The 26,169-nt window shown below is 39.8% G+C and overlaps 1 protein-coding gene across 3 annotated transcripts in view; it reads left to right on the top strand.

Annotated features, from left to right (window-relative positions):
- The window catches only part of DCLK3 (doublecortin like kinase 3), a 46,460-nt gene extending 20,982 nt beyond the window's left edge, over positions 1 to 25,478 (top strand). For 2 of the 3 annotated variants that reach the window (XM_085226572.1, XM_085226571.1), the window contains exons 2-5: positions 10,903 to 12,779; positions 19,163 to 19,295; positions 20,368 to 20,535; positions 21,851 to 25,478. In XM_085226572.1, coding sequence (XP_085082698.1) covers positions 10,903 to 12,779; positions 19,163 to 19,295; positions 20,368 to 20,535; positions 21,851 to 22,047 — 2,375 coding nt within the window. In that variant the 3' untranslated portion in view covers positions 22,048 to 25,478. Of the gene's footprint in view, positions 1 to 10,902; positions 12,780 to 14,024; positions 14,153 to 19,162; positions 19,296 to 20,367; positions 20,536 to 21,850 lie in introns of those variants that run through there. The other variant, XR_014884007.1, reaches the window with a different exon arrangement.
- Positions 25,479 to 26,169: the final 691 nt, after the last annotated feature.

Genomic DNA, 26,169 nt, shown 5'->3' with positions numbered 1-26,169 from the left:
CCCATAGACAGGAACTTCTGTGCTGCGTACTGAAAAGTTCATTAAAAGGGGAAACCCGGAGATAAAAGGCAAACCTAACAACAGTGTAACACAAACTCTAGCTTCTTCCTCTGAGCCTTTTTGAATTTATTTTGTGAGGGACCAATCTAAGAGTTTAATACAGAATCTGGTAGTGCATCTTGCATGCTTTTGCTTTGGGCTTTATGTAGAAATAAAAACATATGCATGTGCTTGGTTGCATGTGGGTTTCTTTTCCCACCTCCTTTTTATCTTTTTATTCAGCTCCACTTTTTCCTCTCAACGTGTTTTTTATATAGTTGAAATGCAGTTTTGATTCTGAAATGCTGAGAACCGGCAGAGACTGACAGAACAGCAGGCGCAACAAAGCTTACAGCACATGTTAGAGCTGCTTTATGTGGTGCAAGTGCAGTTATTACAGCAACTTTGTCACAGTCTTCTGAAGAGGCAGCTGTGTTTTACAGCTAAGGAAGCTATCCTGCAGCTCTTTGGGTAGGACTGATCCCACAGAATTTCTTTCTTGCAGTGCAGTGGGTGTGAATCTACCAGAATGGCTCAGTACTTGCCATGAAGATGTTCATAGGATGCCGACACATCTCCGCTGAGAGTTAGCTTCTGATAAATCTCCATCTGTGGTTCATTAGCCTGAATTGGATAATTGGGCTTAAACTGTCGGGAAAGATAACTTGGTTTTAATTCAGCTTATTGGCTACTGCTCAAGACTCTGAATTTGAGCTGCGCGGAAGTTACTTTGCATTGTTGTTAGTTGTTTTTCCAAGTTATTTACTATAGGCACAGTAAACTGCATTTTGAATGTATCTTTAGCACTGACCCTATATGCTTTTTCTAGTTGCATTCTGTGGAGCTTCACTTTTTTGGCATCTGCAGGGCTTTCAGCACATGGTGACTGAGGGAAGTTGTGTGGGATTCATTTCCCCATTTCTCAGATCACTAACCTCAGTGTGTTTTCTACAGAAACACATACAGTTTGGTAAGAAACAAGGAAGTTGGTGGTCCTTCCTTCTTTTCCAACAGTTCCAGGGCTAATTGACTTGGTTTCTGTTGCTGCTTTTGCCCTTTTGCTTTGACTTGATTCCTAAACGTTTAAAAACGTTTCAAGTCAGTGTTGTATAGATTTCCTTGTACATGCAATTAGTACGAGAACATTATGGTGACTAGCAGTCTCACTTAGCTCTGTTCTTGCTCTTACTGAAGATAATGTGGATCTTTTAATTAGCTTCAGTGTAACTTGGATCAGAGCTGAGAATGTGATGGTTGAAAGAGGTGAATGTCACATTTCTTGTATTATAAAGACATATTGTTTTGCAGTGTTTACTTCAGTATATGACTCTCCTCTGAAAACATAGCTCTGTAAGAATGAGGTAGGGAATTCTACATTTGTGAGTTAACCTCTCCTGAATGTGCTGAATTTTCAAGTAAAAAAATTGGGTAAATCACCCTTTTGTAAAGCTGATGAAGAATCAGACTCTGGCAGGTCTTTCCTTTAGTTATGCAACAAAGTTATGGGTAATAAAGGATCTAGAAGCCTAATTAAACTCTCAGTGACACCTCTGCATGCTCTCTATTTTTCCACTGGGTCTGCTCAGTTGCAACTGATTAGTCATCAAGTTGGGATTTAGGAAGCAATGGAAGTAAAATCCCAAACTGAAAGAAACAGATTCCTGCTCCTTCGATTGAGACAAAGATGGCTAAGAGTATTAAAAAGCAGTGAAAACTTACCTGTGGTTAAACAGCAGCAATTAATTAGAAATACGAGTGCTGCTCCAAAAGTAATGCCTCCCATTTTGTTATGTTGGCCCACGATGTCAGAGGTGCGTGTTGGTGGTATGGCAGTAGGGGTTGAATCTTCCCACCAATACCCCATTACGTTTTGTTGTGATGTGAAAGATGGCAGCAGAGATGCAGTCTGACCAATCGGCATCTGACATGGAAGCTTGTAAGAAGCAAAGATGTGTCACTGAATTCCTCTGTACGGAAAATATGGCACCCACTGACATTCATTGCCACTTGCTGAATGTTTATGGAGACCCAACGGTAGATGTGAGCACAGAAGGGAGGTGGGTGGTGTGTGTTAGACAACAACAGTGGGTCAACTCTGCTGGTGCAGATGTTCATAAGCATGGCATGCAGGCTCTTGTTTGTTGCTGGTGAAAATACATAGCTGATGGTGGTGACGATGTTGAAAAATAGTGCTTTGTAGCTAAGAGTTTGCTCTATCAAATGGTGTTATTGTGCTCCTTGGATCTGTTGTAGTTTCCATGGAAATAAATAGGAGGCACTACTTTCGGAGCAGCCTACGTCTGTGGCAGTTTAGCGGTCAGGAGCATCTGTGTGGAAGTGAAACTGCCTGTGCATTGAGCCTTGAGAAACAGATGGAGAATGTTGCCAGATGGATCCTGGCAAACCTTGCTGTTGTGTAAGATGCTTTTGTTTCCCTCCATCAATTCTGTCCTCTTGTGCTGGAAGGTCCCAGACTGTAGAGCTCACTTCTCTGGTTACTGAGGCTGACCCTAAACCTGTCAAACTCCAAAAACCAGGCAAGACTTCTTCCCAGTAAAAAATACTGCCTGTCATCTTTGAAAAAAATGAAATAAATGAGCAGTTTCATAATGTTCTTTTTTTGGCATTTTGCAGGGTTATAAGTTAAACTGAGCTTCGTGTATCTGAAAGCATTGATTGATTTCACATGTAGTGCACTTAGTCTTTACAGATTATGCATTTGTGTACTTCTTTAAAGGACTTCCTTCATGCTCACTTTTTTAATTTTCTACCCTTAAAATGTCAGAAAGAATATATAATGAAAGTGGAGTTCTACTCTAAAAAAAAACCCCATAAAAGTGATGGCACTTGTGACTCATTACCAGACTACATGTAATCTTTACCTTCATCTGCTGATCTGAGTGATTCAGCTCAGTTTAACACTAACATGGCAATAGCCATCTGTGTTTGCTGTAAATATTTTATTTTTTTAATTACAAATGGCTTGGTTTAGAAAATCTCAGCGTGGTGGGGTTGCTGAGGGCCTGCAGGGGGAGCAGATGAGCGGCCAGGAGGGTTATTTTTGCCCAAGCACCATTGACAGATGGGGAAAGGGAGTGTAAAACCATCAGGGCAAATCTGGCTGCCCTGCAGCAGTCTCAGTTTCTGGGGGGATCCAGATGGGAAGGGAACAGGGCAGCCTACAAAGTGACTCTGGACATTTCACAAAAGTGCAGGGAAAATAAAGAAGAGGAAAGGAAAACTCTTGAGTTTACCTTGTTGGAGGAGAAAGGAGGAAGGATAGCTGTTAAATGTCATTTATCCCTCATGATTCCCAAATACAGTAAATACGGTCACATGCTCCTGCGTGCTGAGCCTCCTACATGTGTTCCACTGCAGGTTGGCACCCACGCTGGGCTGTGGGTGACACAGAGGCAGCATCAGTCCTCAGAATGGAAGAATCCAGAGATCGTGTAGCTACAGCAAGAGATCCAGGGTGGGTATCCCTCAGGCTTCCTCCCTTGTCTGTAGTGCAATCGGATGCAAGATTCTTCACCCAGGCTGTCCCATCGGACAGTCCTTCCCATCTTAACATCTCTACATCTGCCTGCTTTTTGGGTGCTGCTGTCCCAAAACTGGTAGTGGATAAAGAGAGGGAAATGGACAAGGAGAAGGAAGTAAATATGTGGAAGAATGAGAATGGATGTTCTGGGGACAGAAAGATTTGGAGATCTCTAGCTTCTGGTTTGCATGGCATAATGTTTATTTCATTCTTAAAATCAGAAGCTTGCTCTGGTGCCTGTGTTGAGCTGCTGAGATCAGGGAGTGGGTGCGAAGGTGTGCGTCTCCCACTCTTTTGTACTTCATGATCAGTTCCAAGGATGTTGTCTTTCCTCACAGCTGACATGTTAGCGTTGCTTAATGGGACCAGACGTAATTTGCCCAGGAGAAACTTTAGTTCTGTTTGTGACGTGGGGGAAAGAAGGAACCCAACTTGACACACAGTTGAATTTGCAGGGCTGACAGTTAAAAAAATAATACTGCATGCAAAGTTAAGCATGCTTGATGTGAAATCGTGAAATATGATGAACTTGGAAGCCCATCTTACTAATTTTATAGGATCTTTTAGGGCTAAAACTGTATATTTATGAGGCAGATGTATTATTCTAGTTTGTTTCTCCTTCTTGTAGATAAGCTCAGATTAGTTTTTATTCAGTGAACTTAGAATGCTGCCTGAGCTGCTGAGGAATTTTAGTTTTCTACAGATTGGGTTAGACTGGGTCAGCAGTTATCTCTGTTATGCTACTACAAATTGAGCACGAATATGCTGGCATGAGCATGATTGGAGATGCCCACTAGGGTAGGAGAAGTGATGCTATAGATATTAAACTAAATTCCTTTTTTGATTGTGATGGTATTACAGCTGTTCTTGAAGGTGTCCTGATGATAAGGAGTATTTGGAAGATTGAATGTGTTTTTGTTTTCCTGCTGCACCAATAGCTAATAGAGATTGGAATACTTGCAAACAGCATGATGGATTGATTTCTGTTGTCATCTGATAAAATACACTTTGTCTAGAAATATTTAGATCGTGCTTATTTTGTTTGTTTTTGTAGATCATGTTTATGATCCAGTATGATTTACAGTAACATTTTATCATGTAGGATGTCTTAGAGCTGTCTTAGCATCAAAGATATTCCAAACGTGTATCATTGCTCAATATACTTCCAGGCCAAGTACTTAGAATCTAACATTATTCAGGTTACAAAGTCAAGCCTTTATGACTATTGATGAGTGGTGCTGCCACCTACTCCTGTTCCTGTGCATTATGATATAACCATTAATGAAATTATCAGAGGCTGCTTTTTTCCTCAGGGTCTCTGGCTCCATCAGTACATAGGATGGACAAAGCTTTAATAATGAGCATCTGCTTGCAGTTTACCCTGGCTGTTCATGCCTTTCACTGCATGGTTTTTGAACCCTGCTCTTATTGCTGGTTTATTAACTTGTAGGATTTTCTGTTATGGCTTTTGTTACAGCAGCAAATGTGGGTTGATATCTCAGTAAAAACACTAAAGGGAGGACACTGACTGCATTTTGTTCAGCGGGAGTCAAGATACAAAAATATGAAGTGAAAAAAACTTTAACACGGGCAGAAATGTCACCTGAGACCCATAGGCCAAGGATTTGGGGATGGCTTACTGTTATATATCTGTTATGTTGTGTTACTTAGTGTCTGACATACAGCTTCTAGCAAATTCCCTTATAAGTATGGGCACTGAGCAGTTCTGCAGATCAAGTCTCAGGATGTTGTTTTGGTCACCAGAATAAAATTCACTCTGAAAAATCTAGATTAAGTTGGTTGCTTTGAAACTCTGTGGAATTGCTTCAGACACTGCCCAGTTCTCCAGGCCTGTGCTCCCTTAAGCAATGTAAATCTTCTTCCTATATTCTTCACTTCTTTTCAACTCCTCGAATTGCAGAGATTTTCTATAGAGAATGCTTTTTGCCCATGCAGTCCTGATTCCAGTTCATCTATAAAAGAATGAAGAGGCAATAGAAAGAGGTAGATATCCGGAACTGCAGAGAAGCCAGCCAGGGGGTGAGGATGGTTCTGTTACAGCTCCCAGTCCTGTCCTTTTGCCAAAGTTCAGCACCTAGGCTGACTTCCCAGCCTGCTCATATTCTCATTCTCATCTTTTATTGCATCGGAATTACAGTCTCCATCTGCTCTCATTGGGTCAGCAAAGTTCCCAGAAATTGCTGCTAGCCAGGATGGGCCTATTTGCCATGTTCTCTGCAGCCTATCCCAGTCCCCATTTGTGACTTCTTGGTCCTCTCTTTTCTCTTATTCTCTCATCCCAAATTTCAGCTAGGTTTCCTTTTTCAGCTATGTGCAGGCTGGCTTTTGAATGATGGTATCAGAAGAGCAAGATCCTTCTCCTATTCCCAGTCTTCTTGATCTCTCCCTACAAGCTCTACATCCCATTGCCTTTTGTGTTGTTTTTTTTTTTTTTTTTTTTCCTGCATTCCTCCCTTGTCAACTTCCATTTTTACCCCATTTTCCAGGCCTCTTTATCCCACATTTCACAAATAATTCCTGATCCTGCTAGAGCTAAAGCATGCTTGAGTCCTAAAGGCCTTCATTGGATCTGAGCTGTGTAAGCCCTTAGAGCTTTCTTAGAAGCCAACTGGGATTATCCTGCAGCCTTTAACACTGTCTCTATCCGCACCTTGTGAGTTTTGACTTCCTTTTTCTGCATAGGATGTTATTTGGTCAAAAAATTGATGCGGGGTAACAGCCTTTCATTGGTATTATAATAAATTCCTGACTCAAAGAAAATCTCTTCTTAAGATGCTATAAAGCCTGGCAGGGAGGCACAGTGATCAGGAGGGCGGAAAAGACGGGGAGCTATAGCTATGGCTATTTAGAGAGAGAGAAGAAAAAAAAAAAGCCACCAATGTTTCCAATTGTAGAGCTGTAAATAATGCCCATGTAAAATTTACTTGCTGTAAAAGGATGCCTGTGATCATATTTTGTTTCCGTGTAACTAATTTAGTACCTTGAGACTGGTCATGCTACTACTTCAGTCTCAGACATTAATGGTGTAGACTAGCCCTGAAACTTGCAACTTTTAATAATTTACAGCAAGTAGAGGAGCTCAAGATAACACGCTTCCAGAGCATCTGGCTGCTGATGCAGTCTGGTAACCTGTTGCATTACGTACTTTGCTGCTCTGACTTCAAGATTGAAGAGATTCTTTGCTCCCAACTACTTGGAGATGCTTCTTACTACTTCAGCACAAATGAAGAGTTGGGTTCAGATTGGGACTGTTTCCCCCACCCTGGCATCTTTGTTTTCTATATCATCAATAGGAACTTCTGGGACCTAAGGAAAAGACAGCGTTTAGTGCTATTCTTTCACTTCATCTTTGAAACAGTACCTCAAGTGTGCTGTTTTGAGACCACTACATCAAAACCACTCCCAAGACACAATTTCTATCGTGTGCAGCTTTGTGTGAGTAATCCTCATAACTTTTTAGGGAGCTTTCATGGGTGAAGACTCTCATGTTGATCCAAAGCCCTCGAAATAAAATACAGGGCTTAAGCAGCAACATTTTACTCACAGAAAGTGATGCCATAACTCAATCTTACCTCAGTATTTCTTTCTGTTTTAAATTGTGTTGTAATACTGATTGTAAAAATTTAATTGCACGGCAACCTGTGCCTTGATAGCAGTATTAGCTGCTGGGTAAACCAGTCAGTTAATTACTGAAACTGCGATCTCCAACTGGAGAGCCAAGAAGAAATGTAAGATGAGTGGAAATATTTTAATTAATGAGCAAATCTAAGGCTAGTCAAAGGAAGGGGTAACTTTTGAAGGGCAAATAGCAGCAATAAATTTTTAATTGCCATGATTGGTGACCTCTGGCAAATTCTGCTACACGTGTTATTCAGTGCTTAAGTGAACCAAACCCCTAAAAGGAGCGGTCTTCTAGAGGAAGTTTAATGCTTTTCCATCCTATACTTCACACTCACCTTCCACTCCCATTAGAACTGACTGACTTTTGCAAATGGATTTTGAATTGTCTTTTATAAATGAACCCCAGAAGCTATGCTCCGTGCAGCAGCCAACATTTTCTCCAAGAAGCTTCACACCGTGGTCAGCAGGTGGCTGAACTCTTCCTGCTTTGTGCTTGGGTCCTCAAATGCCTCTGTCTCATCCTCCCTGCTCCTTTAAGGACTTGATGAGATCAATTTACCCCACAAGGCCATCATGTCATCTTCATCTGGAATGCTACATGGCTCTGAGCCCTAGTTTTCTTTTCTCAGTGCCAACGTGGCTGGCTTAGGTGGGACACACAGCGCTTCTGCCCTTCCAGCAGCAGTTTCAGCCCTGCTGCTCCCCTACCTCTCTGCCTTCATCTTCTGTATCGCCCTATTTTTTAATACTTAGTGGTATGCAAGTGTATATAGTTAAAAAACAAAACAGAACAACCACTGCATATGCATGCATTTGTGCATATAAAATATACATATTTCTTATAAATTTTAATAACTATTAGCTCTCACAGAGACAGTGGAAAGGAAAACAAGTTTTATTCTCTGATGTATCAGTTGCCAGCACTCAGACTCATTGAAGTGTGTTTCTAATCCCACCTCCTTCTTCCTTTCTCTCCCACTTCTGTTTAAATATAGAAACGAGATTTCAAGCAATACGATTTGAAGCTTTAGGATTCATTTAGGATATTTAAAGGCTTTCTAGAAATGCTTGTTGTTGCTTTGTGTTGTTCTTTCCTGAAAGACTGGGGCTTGTTTCATGTCAGATAATTAAAATTTGCTTAACTAGAAAATGAATAAAATGCATGGCTGCAACAGGCAATTGAAATGATCTTTTAGTTTATGTAATATACAGATTAGTCATTGCAACTGCTTCAACAAAGTTTGGCACTTCCCACTTTCCTCAGGAAACAGTAGGAGATAACTTTGTGTTTATTTAGGCATTCATGTAACTTCATTTTTCCTGTTAGAAAAAGATGCAATATTATTCTTACTCCTTAAATGGTTATAGATGTGTTTTAACTTATGATTTGTGTCAAGCTGTTTTGGCTGGGAATGAAGGCAGTTTAACAAGCACAAAAACACATTTCTGGGTTGTTCGTTTTAATTGAATAAAACTGCTCTTATTCTGTTAGCTATAGAATAAAAAATAAATGTGGTTTCCATTTGAAGCCTAGCTGACTTAGTGAAGAGAGGGAACATTATTGATGTAATTGAAATAATCAACAGTGTAACCAGGCGCTTCAAATGAATGATTTGCAAAAGGTGTGCTAATGCTACATAGCTGGGAGAAACATAATCTATGGGAAAAATCTTTATTAGTGCAGCGTTGTTTTTGTGTTGCATCAAGATAATAAGCTGTAAAAATGTCACGTGCTGTTCCTGTAAGCAAGGTGATACTTTGGTGGGTATACAAGAATCTGAAAATGCTGATTAAATTCAGAGTTTCAGCAGTTCCTGATAACCAGCTTAGCCTGAAATTGAATTAGATTTCAGAGAACTATCATTACATCTGACTCACCCCCCCCTCCTTCCCCATTCTCCCCCCATTCACAATTGGCTTTATTCTGGGTACGATGTAAACACCTGCTTTAAAAATTACTAGCACATGTTATCATCTTTCAGTAACAAGATCATCCTTAAAAACTAGAATGAAGACAGAAATAACTTGTGCCACCACCAAGCATTAGTCACATAGCTCTTATATAATGCTTACGTCTTCGATCAGCATACTGGCAGCCAGGTGTCTTCGTAATATTTATCTGGAGAAGAAAATATCTATTTGTTTGGCAGAGGAATGAATTGAAGCCAAGAGCTACGGGACATGCTGAGGGAGACACAACACTTAGGGGTGAGAGCATCACAACGAAGGGATGCCAGCATCACAGCACCAAACAGTCGGCAGTAGGCAGTAACAGAGAGGGGGCCTGCAGCAACATCTCTTGGTTCTCCTAGGTGCTTTTCACTCTGTTTTACCTTGAAGAAAGAAAAAATACAGTGCTTCAAATACTGAAGATGGCATTTCAGCAGTTGAAAACCAAAACATATAGGCTTCAGCTTGCCAGAGCACTTGAACATGTGTGTCTTACCTCTAGCCCTCAGAGGAGCTGTCAAATGCATGAGTTTTCCTTTGCAGCTTGTAACCCCGTCATGTGGCTATGTAGTCATAATGATGTATTAAAAATTGGTGGGATTCTCTGTGAGATACGTATGGGAATTTCCTGGTAGAAGTTCAATAATCACTGTGATTCTGTTCCTTTGGGTTGATCCTGTTAGTTCAAAGTCATTAAATGTTTGTTCCCTACTGAATTATAAGACTTAAACGGAGTTGGAAGCATTCTGTGACCTCATCTCATAAGTTTATTTCTTGAGGCTGAAAAGAATTGCCTGGTAGTCAAGTTTTAATAAGTACATGAGATCTGAATGCTTACAGTGATATTATTCTTAGCTTGTTCATGAGTTTATAAACTGAACTAAGCGATGACTTGGCCATAGATGTGTATCATGTTTTTAGTTCTTCCTTTTCATTTATACATGTGAAGAATGGTGAAGAATTTTCTTTGTTGGTTGGTGTTCAAAGGTGAAATATTGGAGGAAGCATTGTCCCTGAAAGTTATTCAAGACTTTGTGGTTTTACTTACGTTTTTAGAAGAAAATGTCAAACCAAAATACCAAACAGAACTAAGATGGCCTTTCTTTAAGGAAAAAATACAATAAAAGTACTAAAAAAAAATAGTATAAAAATGGCTATAAAATTACTTAATGTAATTGTTATAGAAGTCTAGAAACTAAGCAAATGGTCCAGGGAACGTAAAGGGGAGGTATTTATAAAGAATATAAGGTTGCACACACTCATCTGGTAGCAATTTGAAAACAAAACTAATTAATATCTTTTAATTCATGCCATACAACTGTGGAACTTGCTGCAGGGCTTAGAGGTGAAAATCGTAATTGAGTTCAGAAAGGAAACAAGTAAGTTTGTGGAAGGTAAATTTATAAAAGGATGTTGTTAAACAAAGAAGCCTCTTCTTAGGGGGGCATTTTTAGCAGATGAAGGCATTTAGGCACTGTATTTTTTCTAAATAGAATCTCTTTGTTGTAAACCCCGTATTTATGTTTTCTCACAAACGTAAGCATGTATTTGCTCACAAACAACATCTGTAACTGCATGTATGTGAAGTCACTCTTTAGTGGCTTCATTGAAGCACTGAATGCAAGTATCCTTACTTTGAGTTTGTAACCTCAGCAGTTACACAGAAAATATTACTCATAAAGATCTGATGATACAAAATGAATAACATACCCACTCTTTCTTTGCTTTAGGACACCGAAGCATGTTTGAGCATATGTCACAAAGTGCAAGCTCAAAGGTAACAGAGAGAAAACTGCGTGGGACTTGTCCTCCTGTTGGTCGTGGAAACTGTGGAAAACAATGTGTGAATGCAAGCAGTTGTAGATCTTCATGTTTTAATCCCCGGAATGATTTTCACACTCTACATTCAGAGCACAGTCCTGTGAAGCCAAGGATTATTACAGTGGTGAGACCCTGTGGGCATATGCTCAGAAAGATAACCTTGCTTCTGAACAGGAGATCAGTGCAGACCTTTGAACAGCTAATGGCTGACATTTCAGAAGCTCTGGGATTTCCACGTTGGAAGAATGATCGTGTGAGAAAGCTTTACAGTCTAAGAGGCAGAGAAATCCAAAGTGTTTCTGACTTCTTCAGAGAAGGTGATGCGTTCATAGCTCTGGGCAGGGAACCCCTGACGTTGAAGAACCTGGAAGTGGCAATACAAGAACTTTGCCCTGAAAATCCGTATGCTGCCAGTGCAATTCAGCAGAACGAGGAGCAGTCCCAAAAACTGAAGAGCAGGCTGTGTGATAAAGCTTCAAAAGTGGATGGTGGCTTCGATGAGGTGGAAGTTGCCAAGAACTGCAGTGATGCCGTGTCTCCCAAAATGGTAGCTGGAAAAAGTCAATCCAAGACAAGGCAAGAAGAAAAAATGAGAACCAAAAAAAAGTGGACCAGAGGGAGTTGGAATGGTGAACAAGGAGTGAGGCCTTCTAGAAAAGCTCGAGAAGATGAGAGGTACCTTAACCAAGATAGGAGTCCTGAGAAAGGGTTAGAAGAGAGTTCAGTGGAGGTACTGAGGTGTGAGAAGTGTGAACGGGAAAGGCAGGCCAGGCAAAAGTTGCAAAGAGAAAGGCAGGCTGAGGCTTCATTTGAGAACGCAGACCTGAATGCACGCGCGTGTCAGAGGTACCATGTAGAAAGAAGTGCAAAAATCAGAAATTGCCAGAAAGCTTCAGAAATTCCTCTAGAGGATGAAGACGTTGGCTGGAAAGATAACTGCTGTAGAAGGACCTGGAAGCCTCTACATAGGAGTGTTAATGAAGGACTGGAAAAACAAAAAAGGAGCATTGAGAAGGAAAGGGATCTGGAGAAACATGAAAACCGTGAGAAGGAAGTAGTAAAAATGAAGAAGAATGCTGTAGAAGGGCGTCAGATAGCTCATGAAATGAAGGAAGAAAATGGAAGTAGCTGTGTAACAAACCAGAATGGTTGGCTAATGAAAGACACTCCAAGGGATGCTGAGAAACCATCTAAAACACATAGGGATGGTAGAGAGGGACAAAGGGCTAAAGAGGAGGGTGCCAGGAGAGAGGGAAATGCCATACATAGAGAGAGTGACATGACACGACGAGAGAAAACAGGAGAGCGTAGATTGAATAAAGAAGAAAACAAGGCTCAGGGACTGGAAAGCACAAGCCGAAGGCATGCCATAAAAAGCAGAACTGATGTAGAAAACCACTATGAGATTGGCAGGACTATTGGGGACGGGAATTTTGCAGTGGTGAAGGAATGTCGCCACTGTGATTCAAATCAGATCTACGCCATGAAAATTGTTGATAAATCCAAGCTGAAGGGGAAGGAGGACATGATGGAAAGTGAAATTCTGATCATTAGGAGTCTTTCTCATCCCAATATAGTAAGCTTAATTGAAGTATATGAGACGGAGGCTGAGATCTATCTAATCCTGGAGTATGTCCCAGGAGGGGACTTATTTGATGCAATCATAGAAAGTGTGAAGTTCACAGAGCATGATGCTGCTGTCATGATCACTGACCTGTGTGAAGCCCTGGTGTATATTCACAGTAAGAACATTGTCCACAGGGACCTCAAACCAGAGAACCTTTTGGTAAGCATTGCCAAACATTGTGCAGGAGTTGAATTTATTTTCCTTTTTTATTAGGAATGTTTGAATAGTTTTACGCAAAGAATATGCAGAGAGAATACACTGTCGCAGAACTGCTTGGAAAAGTGAATGCAACCTTGAAATGAAATTAGCTTTTCAGATCATTTTGCATACATGTACTGTATGCTGCAGATGATGATGTTTGCAAGTACAAATTCAAATGAAAATAGCCTGGCTTTTTTGTATTTTTCTGAAATTCTAGCATGCTATTTATCATCTGGATTTAGGTACCCAAGCTTGAATGTTTTGCATTCACAAAGCATGTACTGAATCATAAACTGTTTTCCTTGTGGATCAAAATTAATAAGTGACATTAGCAATTTGGTAGAGTTCTTGCCCTCTGCAGTCACCCATCCTGAAGAGCACTGTGATAGTCCTCTACCGTAGTGATTTCTGTAAGTTTTTTTCCATCACGTTCTTTGTATCCATCACTGAAGTTAGTAGACTTACTCTCATGTAAATATGCATAGAAATGTTTTCAATATTGACTCTTGGTATGACACCCATTATAGGAGTGCGAAAATAAACAACTGTTCCTTGCCAGTCATTTGTTATGCTCTTCTCCTAGGATTCCAAATTTCATAGCAGGCAGTTATCAAATATTTGCTTTTCTCTAACAGAGCTAATTTGATCTGCTGATGGAAGATTGTAGTTAGCCAAAAAAGGATAATAGACAATTTAGTCCTACGTGCCAGTCAGTTCTTTAAGGGAATTAACGTTAGCAAGTGTGAATTTCTGGAGAAAGCCAGCAGTGTAGCCTATAGACTGTGCAGAGGTGGAACAAAGCTGGGCCTGTAAGGTTTGTATCCAGACCAGTGGTGTCTATATTCAGTCCTGCTACGCATCCTGATTAGTCTGACAAAAATGCTTAAGTGGTGTGTTTGCATAAATAAAAGATAGGGAATGCAAGCAGCTGGTTTGCAGAAATAAGGATGGTTCTGGACCCTCCCATCTTCCCTTGTTTTGCTATTAGAGTAAAATTTTACTCAGAACTGAAGGAATTTCTTCCAGAAGCTGATTTTCTATTATAAGCTAGGTTCTGCTCCTTCCTCTTTACTGAAATTAAACTGGTGCATATAAAACATATGAGACCAGATGTCTCTGTGTATCATATGTAATCATCACGGTGATACAGTAAGTGTAAAGAGGGGCATGGTTCAGGTCTCATCTGATGGTTTTCACTTGTAGTTCACAGCACTTCCATACAGAGATCCATGGGCACTGGCAAAGTTTTGTGGCACAGAAGTCATTGTGGTGCCTGCTCTGGCTGAAAGCACAGAAAATGTGTTTGCAAGGACAACCTTACCCTCCACTGTGTAGGTATTTTGTCGTGTAAGAACTGCATTACAAACTAAACAAGAAAGAAAATTTTACCTCTTCTGATTTCACCTTGTTTGTTAATTGGTTGAATAGCTGTTTTAGAAACAGCTTTTTTTTTTTTTTTTTTTTTTAAGCTAGTGTATCCAACGAGTCAGATGAGTCTGCAGGTTGTTGATAATATTGGCTAGCTCATCAGCTATCTAATAAGTATCCCTAAAACTACAGGTCATTTGAGCAGGTGTCTGGCTTTCTGAATTTTAATGTGCTGACCCCTTAGAGTAGAAGTATTAAGCTCCTGCTGAGTTTAGTGACAGCCAGAGCTGAACAGTAACAACCATTAGTGAAGCAAATTTTATGGGTTTATCTGCTGTTATTGGGCGAAGGGCTGGAAGCTGTCTTCTGGAAGTGCTGACATCCTGCAGTGTCTCCTTTTTGTCCTTGGTTCTGGGATAGCTCTTGCTTCACTTCACATTTTTTACACCACAGATTTCTGTCTCGGTTGGTCTCCCTAGGCAATTTGTGCACGGAAGACAGAAATAGGCCCTTACTTTTTCAATGAATCATTTAGGTTGGAAAAGATTTTCAAGATCATCAAGTCTGACCATCATGTAACAGTAAGAATTCCACCTCTAAACCCTCTCCCTTATTACCATGTCCACATGGCTCTTAATTACCTACAGGAATGGCAACTCTCTCATCTCTCTGGGCAGCCTGTTCCAATGCCTCATCACCCTATCTGTGAAGAAGTTCTTCCTAATATCCAATCTAATCTAGTCCAGAAGTTTCATGAAAATAAGCAGCTGGGAAAAGAAGAGAAATTGTTTCCCTCCTTACAGAGGAAAAGGTGCAAATATACTTTGATGTCTAGTGAATTATGAATTTATTCACACAGGAAACTAGAAACCTGGTTTTACTAGTTTGCTGTGCTATTCCTGTTGCTCTTATGGCACTGTTCTCTAGTTAAAGACTCCTGTAACAGCCCACCGGTATCCGTTTTGCCTTTTTCCCTCCGTCTTTCATTACTGTGTCTACTCACAGCTTTCAAACTCCTTGCAATGTAGCTGTGAGGCAGAAAGGTGGTGACTTGTGCTACCAAAACAAAATCTGTGTGGACAGCTGGTGTGAAGACACCTGCTTTGAAACCCACCCTTTCCACTAACAGAATCACTTGGCGTAAGATTAGATGTTCAGCGAGAAAGCCTTTGCTACCAAGCTTCTGCAGTGCATTTGGTCTCACAAAATAAAGGTGGTCACTTCTTTAAAGCTAACTGGAAGAGCATAGGAGTGGAATTTCCTAGCGAGATTTTTAGCTAAGGGGCTGCTGTTTAATTCCACAGGTGGTGACTTATGGGTCAAAAACTTAAAGTGTAGAGAATCTTTTTCCAGGTTATAACTGTAGAAGACGTAAAGCCACATCCCTGTCCCCTTTTTTTGATGTTGGGCATGCATATTTCTGTATTTGTGACTGTAGACTTATATCCTTGTATCAGTCCCAAACATACTAATAGTGTTATAGCTGCTTATGAGTTTGAGTTTCTTTCTCTTCTTTTTTCCTCATGTTTCATGTGTATGACACTGTGAAGTAAATTTAGTTTTCTGACACTATTTTCAAATACACAAAACGCTGTCACAGTTTTCCAAGTGCATTGGAGTTAAAATCCTGTTTAACTGTAGAATTAGAAAATGGCTTGTGTTGGAATGGCCCTTAAAGGTCATCTAGTTTGAATGCATTGCTGTGGGCAGAGTTGCCAACTGCTATTTCAGGATGCCCAGGGTTCCATCCAGCCTGGCCTATATCGGTTTCATGGATGGGGCATCCACTGGACAGCCTGTTCCAGTGCCTTACCACCCTCTGCATTGAAGATCTCCTAATATCTAATCTAAATCTCCACTCTTTTCGTTTAAAGCCATTCCCCTTTGTCCTATCACTATCAGACTGTAAGAAGTCAATCTCCCTGCTGCTTATAAGCTCCCTTTAAGTACTGGAAGGCTGCATTGATGTTTCCCCAGAGCCTTCTCATCTCTAAGCTGAACAAGCCCAGCCTTTTTTTGTAGGAGAGTTTTCTCCAGCACTGATCATCTTCACGGCCTTCTTATGGACCTGTTGCAAAAGCTCCGCATCCTTCCTGTGTTGGTAGCTCCAAGCCTGGACACAAGTAATTTATATGAGGCCTCACAAGGACAGAGCAGAGGGGGGCAGTCACCTCCCTTGCTCTGCTGGCCACCCCTCTTCTGATGCAGCCCAGGATACAGTAGGCTGCAAATGCACACTGTTAGCTCATGTCAAGCTTTTCATTTACCATGACCCCTGAGTCCTCTGGAGGGCTGCTTTCAATGAGTTCTTCTCCCTGTCTGTAAGCATATCTGGGATTGCCTCGACCAAAGTGCAACATCTTGCACTTGGCCTTGTTGAATCTCATTAACTGCACCACTCAGCCTAGTGTCATCAGCAATCTTGCTGAGGGTATGCTCAGTATGCCTGTCTAAGTCATTGATAAAGACGTTAAAAAAAAAAAAAGTGTCCTGCTGGGTGCTTTCAGTATGATAAACCTAGGCAGCTTATTTTCTGTGATATTTCTTCGTGAGAGATGGAGAGATTCTTCTGTCTACCAGTATGGGATGACTGAAAGCTCAAATGCATAAGCAATGCTTTCTCCTTAGATCTTGTTATAATATACAAGAAGTCCCATGGGTCAGCTTGATTTCTTATGTTGTTATGAGGAATCTGGACTACGAAACACACATGCATAAAGAGGAATATTAATGTTATAAATCATCTTTTGAACACCCTGATGGATTTCCCAATATAGATATGAAAACAAACAAGAACTTTGGAGTTATCAGCAAACAGGAAAAAAGGAAAAGACCAGATTTATTCTTTTTTGAAGATAAGCTTTGTTTTGTATCTGTATAATAGAATCTTTCGGGTGTATGGCTAGAAATCCACAGACAATATTTGGATATCCTTTGTTCAAGAGAGTAGCAAGCATTTCTGATTCCCTTTGATTTGGGGCTACCACTGCTGGCTTACCTTGCAGCTGAATGGCACAAGTACTTGTTTGGCTTAAGCTGGCCATCTGTTGACAAAATGTGTTTGAATACTGCTCTTCCTCATCTCAATTAGTTCTTAGGCAGGTAAGACGAGGCAGCATTTTGAAAGAACTTGTGGAACCATTTTTATGTAGTCTTGAATACAGATGCTGTAACAGGTATCGTGATAAAGGTAGTACGATCCTCTAATGTTACAGTTTTTGCTTTGCACCATTTCAAGGCATATATGGCAGAAGTCAGGGGTTAGATCTCTTTTGAGAAGAGATTTCTGTGTAACTTCTGTAAGTAAACACTCAAGGGAATATCCTGAGAAGCTATTCTTTGTAAAATGCATATTTGCCTCAGTTTCTCTTTTGCTGCCAGGTGATGGAAGGGTGAACTGGAGAACACAAAGTTTGGGATGAAGAGTACGCTCAGTTGATCTGTGCTGCCCTTGAGTTATTTTGAGTGAGGATGCTGAGGAGTTCTACACTGAGGTTTCCAGACGTGCCGACAGATTTCATGCTGTCTTTGAAATTATTATCGTAAAGCTGTGAAAATGTATCCACACTGCATGGTGTTCCTAGCTGTTCGGTGAAATAAGAGGAAAGTTCAGTGATTTTTTTTTTTTTTTTTTGTCCTCACAAACATATGGTGCAGTATTGCCACCTTGTGCTCCGATGTGAGATTAGGGCTATGGCTTACTTGTAAAAAGTGTAACTGAATATTTCAAGCAAAATTACTACTGGCTTTTGCGGGTTGGACTTCAGACCTGTATATTCTCCCCTTGCTGGTTTTATTAAAAGAAACAAACCAAAAAACTCAATTGTATAAACTTTTCAGGGTTATTTGTCCTGGTGCAGTGCAGGATATTAGTTGAAATTCCCTGTGTGACACCATTTCCTTATATAATTTAAAAATCCTTATATACATGGTCAAAAAATATATTCGTGCTCATGTAGCATGTATGAAATTGAGTATTTCAATTGCAATTTTTTTTTTGGTAACTTTCTACCACTGTTGACCACATTATTAAAATATTAATCTTGTGGATAGATGCTGCTCTAGAAAATAACTGTTTTATTTATTTTTCATTTTTATTAGCTATGGAGACTATGTTGTGTGATGACAAAAAACCTTCATGAAATTAACAAATTCAATAAAAGAGAAGGTTGCATTTTATCTTTCTCCTACTGAAGCTTTGTCTGCACAACTCTAGATAACTTCTTCACACTGAGAAATGCTTTCTTTTTTTCTTTAAATGGGAAAAAAACTCGAAAGTTTTTGTTTATTTACAACTGGAAGAGTGCTTATAGCTTCTATAAAGATGATAAATGGGAATTAATTGGCTGTAATGTAGGGCAGTGCAAATTTTGTCCTGTCTGTAGCCCTAGTTATAAGAGAGCATCTTGAATTTTTGGCTGCCTCAAGCACTGCCTGATGGCAAAGTGTGAGGTGTTAAAGCCTGGAGTATGCCTGTCACATCATATTCTGCTCTGTCTGTTCAGAACCTGAAAACAGATTTTCTTGGCTTTCCTGTAGTCATGTGAGGTCCTTTTGCCTCATAGTTAGAGACAGGTAATTTCTCAAATTTTCTAAACCTGTCCTGGTGCATCTTGAGGCCCACAGTTTTCCTTTTCACTTTCCTAAGGGGAAAAACAAATCTTTGGTTCACTCTCCTTTATTTTTGGTCTTCTTCCTTTTCATTTCTTGGAAATGCATGCCAGAACTTGTAGAGCAAAGTTGTCCTTTTCCATTAGTGCTTTTCCTCCTAAATACATGTGCCATCTTTTTACGTGGAAAGAGAAAAGTTCCTGAATACTATTTGTCAAAATATGGTTTTCATTTCATTTTCTTTTACTTGAAGGTACTGTTATTAGAACCTCTTACTCTTTACTACAAAAGTACTACTTCCTTTATCTTTTGCAATCTTAACATGCCTGCAAACTAAATATTTATTTTTTCATTGAGTATAGGTTCAGCACAATGCAGATAAATCTACTACACTGAAACTAGCAGATTTTGGCCTTGCAAAGCTGGTTACAAAACCCATATTTACTGTGTGTGGAACACCAACTTATGTTGCTCCTGAGATACTTGCTGAGAAGGGTGAGTGTATAAATCTATGATTTCTGGCAAGTCATAAAATTACTTCTAACTTTGTAATCATGGAAGTATTCCAGAATGTTTCAACATACTTGTAGGTTGGCTAGCAGCAAAATGTATGAAAGGAAAGAAAACTTCTTAGCTTTTGACAAATACAAGCATGGTATCAGTCATATTTTCTTTATTAATGTCTATGTGATATATAGCTGTGATTTTTGAAACAGACAAGGAGTTTGAAGCAGACAAAGCATTACAACATCATAGATAACAATTGCTGAAATGGGGAAAGAAGCAAAATTTTATCTTGGAACGTTAGGATGGTCAGCCCTGTTTCGTGTCTGTTATTCAAACAGTTTTCAAGGCCCTGTAATAGTGCAAAAGGATGGTGAACATGTATGTTAAATTTATTTCACAAGCCAAAACATGGTTTACATTGGAGAGAATTTTTGTTATTTCATATCCAAGAAGATTCAGACCTGGAAAGGAATCAATTCTTGTTAATTACTCAAGAAAAGCTATTTCTGTGTCTTGTTCTGTGGAGCTGGGTTGCACATCTTGTATTACATTGCATTTCAGTGGAAACTTGGCACTCTCTTAATTTTTTTTTTTTCTTTAATTAAAAATAATGAGAGTGCTATTTTAGAAATATATCCTGCATTTTTCTCAATTAGTCCCCAGTTGACACTGGTCTTGTTACTTGTGAAACATGTTGGAGAAGAGAGGCATTGTGTGAGAACTGTGATTATTAACAGCGAGGATCAGCTTGCAAGTGTGGTGTACCAGCCACTTATTCTTCTGCTGACCTCGTCTTTTTTAGAAACTGGGCAAAGCTTCTCTGTTTCTTTGAGGATGGAATAAAAAAAGAAATAGTTCTTTAGCAATTATGAGGAGAAGGGTTTTTTGTTTTTTTGGTCTGTCTTCTTTTCTCTTCCCCACCTTCCCTCAAAAAGCAAAATAAACCAAACAAAAAAACCCCAACCAACTAAAACAAACAAACAAACAAAAATACACCCCAATAAAACACTAAAACTTCCAGTAAAGGATAATTAGCTCTGGTTTGTCTTTTCTTCCTTAGGCTATGGGCTCGAGGTAGATATGTGGGCAGCTGGTGTGATCCTTTATATTCTGCTCTGCGGTTTTCCCCCGTTTCGCAGTCAGGAGCGTGATCAAGAAGAGCTGTTTCAAATCATACAGCTGGGTCACTATGAGTTCCTTTCCCCGTACTGGGACAATATTTCTGCAGGTAAGATTCATGTATACCAGTTCTGAAAATTGATAAAACTCTTATGTAGAGTGGCTTGAACACATTAAACTCCTCTTTTCTTCAGAACAGCAATTTTGGTGGACTTTAGAGTATATTACAGGCTTGTTTTATATGATTACATGCTTTACGTGTGAATTTAATCCTTTCATAGTATCATCTGCTGTGAATATGAATGTCAGGTCTGACTGATATCATAGATTGCTCCCTTTCTGAGGCAAAAACAAAGATTTTGCTCACCTTCTTAGAATTGTCCCTGAAGAAGAAAAGGCATCAAAATTATCTCCAGGCTTATGTTGCATTATTGTAAAGATGTGTGTAAAAGAATCTCAAAAGCTGAGAATTAAATCCTTGCTCTGCAGAACACACTGTGAATTTTCTGTGGAGATAATTTTTGAGGTTGTTTCTTTCCTCTTGCCAGCTAGTGGTGTCTTTTGTGCACTCTTCAAAATACAACACCCCAAAACCCAACTGTCCTATGATCTTTTAGAGACCGTGCTCAGCAGTATTGTATGACTTCTACGTTCTTTGAGGGACAAGATACACAATGCTAATTCTTGTGAATTAGAACACCTAGCCACGTGCCTTCAGGATGCCTTCATGATTAAATTCCCTTCCCTTTCTTCTGTCATCCAATCAGGGGAGATTGGAATCAGTAAAGAATGTACTGGAGTTCTAACATCTCCTGTCACAAGTTCTAGATCCAGTTGCTACAGTATCTCCTACCATTAAAAAAAAAATCATTATCACAGAATCACCAAGGTTGGAAAAGGACCTATAAGATCATCCAGTCCAACCATCCACCTATTGCCAATAGTACTCACTAAACCATGTCCCTCAACACAACGTCCAAACGTTCCTTGAACACCTCCAGGGTCGGTGACTCCACCACCTCCCTGGGCAGCCCATTCCAGTGACTGACCACTCTTTCAGAGAAGTACTATTTCCTAACATCCAGCCTGAATCTCCCCTGGCACAGCTTGAAGCCATTCCCTCTAGTCCTATCACCAGTTACACGAGAGAAGAGGCTGACCCCCAGCTCACTGCAACCTCCCTTCAGGTAGTTGTAGAGAGCAATAAGGTCTCCCCTGAGCCTCCTCTTCTCCAGACTGAACAATCCCAGCTCCTTCAGCTGCTCCTCATAAGACCTGTGCTCCAGACCCCTCGCCATCTTTGTTGCCCTTCTTTGAACACACATTATGATAAAAAACTAATAAGAAAAATGAGGACTTTTTGTTAGGTGTTACTATCAGAATCATAACATTGCTTTTCTTTTTTCCTCTTTCTTTCATAACAGCAGCAAAAGACCTTATTACCAGGCTGTTGATAGTGGATCCCCAGAAGCGCTACACAGCACGGCAAGTACTTCAGCATCCTTGGATCAGAACAGCTGGAAAAACTAACAACAGAAATTTGCAAAGAGAAGTAACGATAAACATTGAGCGTCATTTCCGGACCCAGCGCCGGAAGAAGGCTGCGGATAAAGACACATGAAATCAATGAGTTCATCTACCCTTCTTTTTTATTAATTAACAAAGTATTTATGTTTTCTAAATGGATTTGGCCTTTAGTTTATGGATTTTGCTGGCAATTGGTATGCCTCTTTTTTTTGGTGATTCTGAGATTCTGAAGAAGGACAGAGGTCAAATTTGCGTCCACCTCCTTGTAATTTTACTTGCAAGTGTCTCTGACAGCAGTGGGTACTAAATATTTCCCAGAAGGTATCTATTATTTTTCTTTAAATAATGATTTGAACTTAATCTATATCTTTTTTAGATTACAAATGTTTCTTTTTGTGTCTAACTTCAGTGATGACTGTGAAATGCTTTCTCTTGTCTCCTTTCGTATGGCATCTTCTTTCATGAGTTCTTTTTGCTTTTAAGTTGTGTTATGTTTGTAGCATTGTCAAAATAGCTGTCTGCTCACACACTCGACGCTAATACTCTAAACTGATTTCTCACCAGTTCCTGTTATCAATTTAGAAGGTGAGAAAAATATAAATAAATGAATAAATATTTAGCTATAGGATATGTTAATAAAAGATAAAAATACTGTTTATTAAGTTGTGAGGGAAAAAAGAAATCATTATAGTTGAAATTAGCTATTTTATGATGTTCCCTTGGCAACATCTTTTCATGGGATGTTCTCAGGATCAGCATAATAGTTCTGTTAAACTACTGTAGTTTGTATAGTGTGACAGTTTCAGTTCTTTACAAGAAGAGGTGGGAAGATACCATGCCTGATACAGCTTCAAGATTGTAATGCCTTTCACAGTGCTTTTCTTCTGCTCTGGAAAGTGGGAACTTAATGGTTCTGAGGGAGCATTAGTTTTTTTTCCCAAAAGTATATTTGTGGAATTTTAACCCAAGCTTTTTCCTCATACTGAATTCTTAGGAACCATCCACATGGATCTGTGACTTTTTCAAGTTGATGGAGAATAGAGAGCTGGGAAGCTGCTTCCGTGACTTAAGTTAGCTCTTACTTTCATGGTTTCCCTGTTATCAACACAATTCACAGTTGAATTGCTTTTATACGCTTTTCAGTGTAGTTCAGCAAACTTTTTTTTTCCAAGTTATCTTCTCTGGGGACTCTATCTCCTCAATTCCACGAGAATGGGCAATGGTATGAAATGACATTACAATTCTACTCAGGAAAAACAATTTCTTGTTAGTCTATGGGGAGGTTTCCCAAGGTATGTGTCAAATGCTTCATTGCTTATGTTACTTATAATTGGAGTTTTGAAGAAATCCGGTGGGGAAGATTACCATCCAGAGAAAGACCGTGACCTGGGAGATGTTTTGAATCTCAACACTTTTGGTTAACTAATCGAATCAAAAAAGCACTTTAGTTGTCTGATAACACTTTGTCCATGAGTTATGTGTGGTAGCAAATAACACAATAAAACTACCAATTCTACTAGCATCAAGTTCATAGTGTGTAGAATTGAATGAGGGTATTTCAGAATGACAGATGTCAGAGGCATTTCAGAATCAGTAGAACACTTTCGTAACTATAAGAAAAAATATTTTTGCTGAGTGCTAAAATTTGTGAACTTTCTGAATTACTAAGATGTGTGTGATGCTGTCATTGTGTTTCTGTTTCAAGCTTTGACAGTTTTGCCTCAAGATTGGAAGAAGAGAGTAGAGGCAACTTGGTTCATACAGAAGAATTGCGTTTTCAGTCAAGCTGGCTTATTTTTAATACGTGTTGGTCTGAGGCTTGCTGGGGAATTCAACAATTTGTAAAACAAATCAAAACTTTACTGTGTGCCCAAGTGGTATTTATATTCCATGTTATACCTCTGCTTTGGAGGCCCTAAGTTAAGAAGACTTATTGAAAAGAAGAATGAATTTGAGAGCTTTCCTATGTGTAACATCATATTCTAAATGTGTTGTGTTCTTTGATTGCTAGTAATAACATCTCCTGTGCTAATTTGTCTGTCTTGGATAGAAACTATGGAAAAACAGGTTATGATCTACAATATTATATTTTGTAATTATTTTTAATATAGTAATTTAGGAATCAAGTTTGAAGTGGGGGGAAAAACAGAACTATTATCAACAGTTAAGCTTAGGGCTTTGATATTGTGTTACAGGTTTCTTTGTCGCCTTTAAGAACCTGTCTACAGCTTTATTCATGGTGCTCAAGGTAGAGGATTTGCATGTGATGAATATGAAAGTAATATTTTTTCAAAGATCTTTTTCTCTCATGTTCTATAGGTCCCAGTCTGACCAAATACAGACAGCGCAGCGTGCTGTCACCAGTGTCTGTAAGCACCAATGCTGCTCTGGCAGCACTGATGGACTGCTTTGGTTTTGCTAAACATATGGCATTAAGCCCTCCTTCTTCAGGTTGGAGGCTCAGAAAGCTTCCAGGTGCTTCTCAGGGCTTTTGCCACCTCCTCTTTCTTTCCTACTGAGAAAAATGCCTCTTTTCTTCCATTGCTTCTAGTGTCCTTTGACTTTTGAGATACCAACATCCACATATACACTTCACAGAACTGGATCATCTGTATTTCGTGTCCTAGCAACGCCCCCAGTCAATGTTCCTGTTTTCTTTTCACTATGCCAACACTTGGAATCAAAGCGTTCAGCCACAGCTGTCACAAAAGTCATAAAATCACATAATATCCCAAGTTGCCACAGACCCATGAGGTTCATCAAGTCCAACCCCTGTCCCTATCACCCAAAATTCAAAGCCTATGTCTGAGAGCATTGTCCAAACACTTAAACTTTGGCAGTTTGGGTTGTGCCCACTTCCCTGGGCAGCCTGTTCCTGCAGCCTTCTGGTGCAGACCCTGTCCCTAACCCCCGACCCGCCCCTCCCCTGACGCAGCTCCATGCCGTTCCCTCAGCCCTGTCGCTGTCACACAGAGCAGAGCTCAGCACTGCCCTCCGCTCCCTGTGAGGAGCTGCAGCCGCCATCGGGCCTCCTCTCAGTTCCTCTGCTCTGGGCTGAGCAAACCAAGGGACCTCAGCTGCTTCTCTCCATCTTGCCCTCCAGACTCTACACCATCTGTAGCATTAGAATGGGTGACTGTAGGTGTACACAAAGGTACACTGTCCCTATACCCCACAGCCAAAATGGCAACAACAGATATGGCAGATACACCTATAATGCCAGTTAGAACATTGTAAGAGATGCAGATTTAATGGTTTTCTGACATTAGCTATTCTGCAAAATTGCATTCTGTCATAGATTTTGGGTTGGTTTTTTTTTTTTTTTTGGTCAGATACAAATTTATTTAAAAATAGATTTCATTTGGGGAAACAGGCATAGTATTTTAAATTGAGTTATTTGAGTGTCTGATTCAAAGGAGAGAGTTTCTTAGTTGCTTGTGTATAACTTCTGTTAAAAATGCTCTTTTCCTGCAGGTCTGTAATCTTGATTGAAATTGTGGAAATAAAAATGTATTTAATCTGTTAGTGACGTTTTAGAAGAACCTGCCTTTTCTCTGGATGTGAGCATGTGGAATGAAGTGTGTGCTAGTGAGAACCTATACATGTTCTCATTTATTACATATTCGTCATTAAAGAGACCACAGCCACCTCACTACTCTTAGAATGACTGCAGGCTGTTAAGAATGGCTGACTTGTATGATAGCCACATGAATTTATTGCTCTTCATTTTAATTGTTATATATATATAGGGGGCTAATTAAAAGTGATTTAATGCTTTGTTGTGAGGAGTATTTCCCATGTTGCTAATAGCTGAAGTCACAGTCCAGCAATATTTTATTGAAATGAGCCATTAGCGTTGTCACTGCTACGTGCTATTTGTTCAGAAAAGATGATTCCTTGTATCATCCAGTCTGCTGACTCACTCTGTGCCTTGCTTTATAAACAGGTGTTGTATTCCTGCAGAATTCTGTCTTTTGAGGGGAGAGCTGTTTTGATAGCATAGCAATTAGAAAAATGGAAAAGTTAACAACCCTAAACTGTTACTGCAAGTAAGTTTTGTTTTCTGAATGTGGAATGTGAAATGAAGAACTGAAACAACTAGAAATGTAGAGAAATGAAAAAAGTATTCCTGCAGTAAGCGTGTCAGCAATCCAAGCAATGGGTGCAATTTATTTGCCTGCTAGAAGTACAGAGCCATGCAGTACGTTGCTAGAGA

Source organism: Meleagris gallopavo, chromosome 6 (assembly GCF_905368555.1).
Source record: "Meleagris gallopavo chromosome 6, MGAL_WU_HG_1.1, whole genome shotgun sequence".
Lineage (NCBI taxonomy): Eukaryota > Metazoa > Chordata > Aves > Galliformes > Phasianidae > Meleagris > Meleagris gallopavo.
The sequence above is the reverse complement of the archived record's forward strand: the minus strand, read 5'-3'. Positions and strand labels throughout refer to the sequence as shown.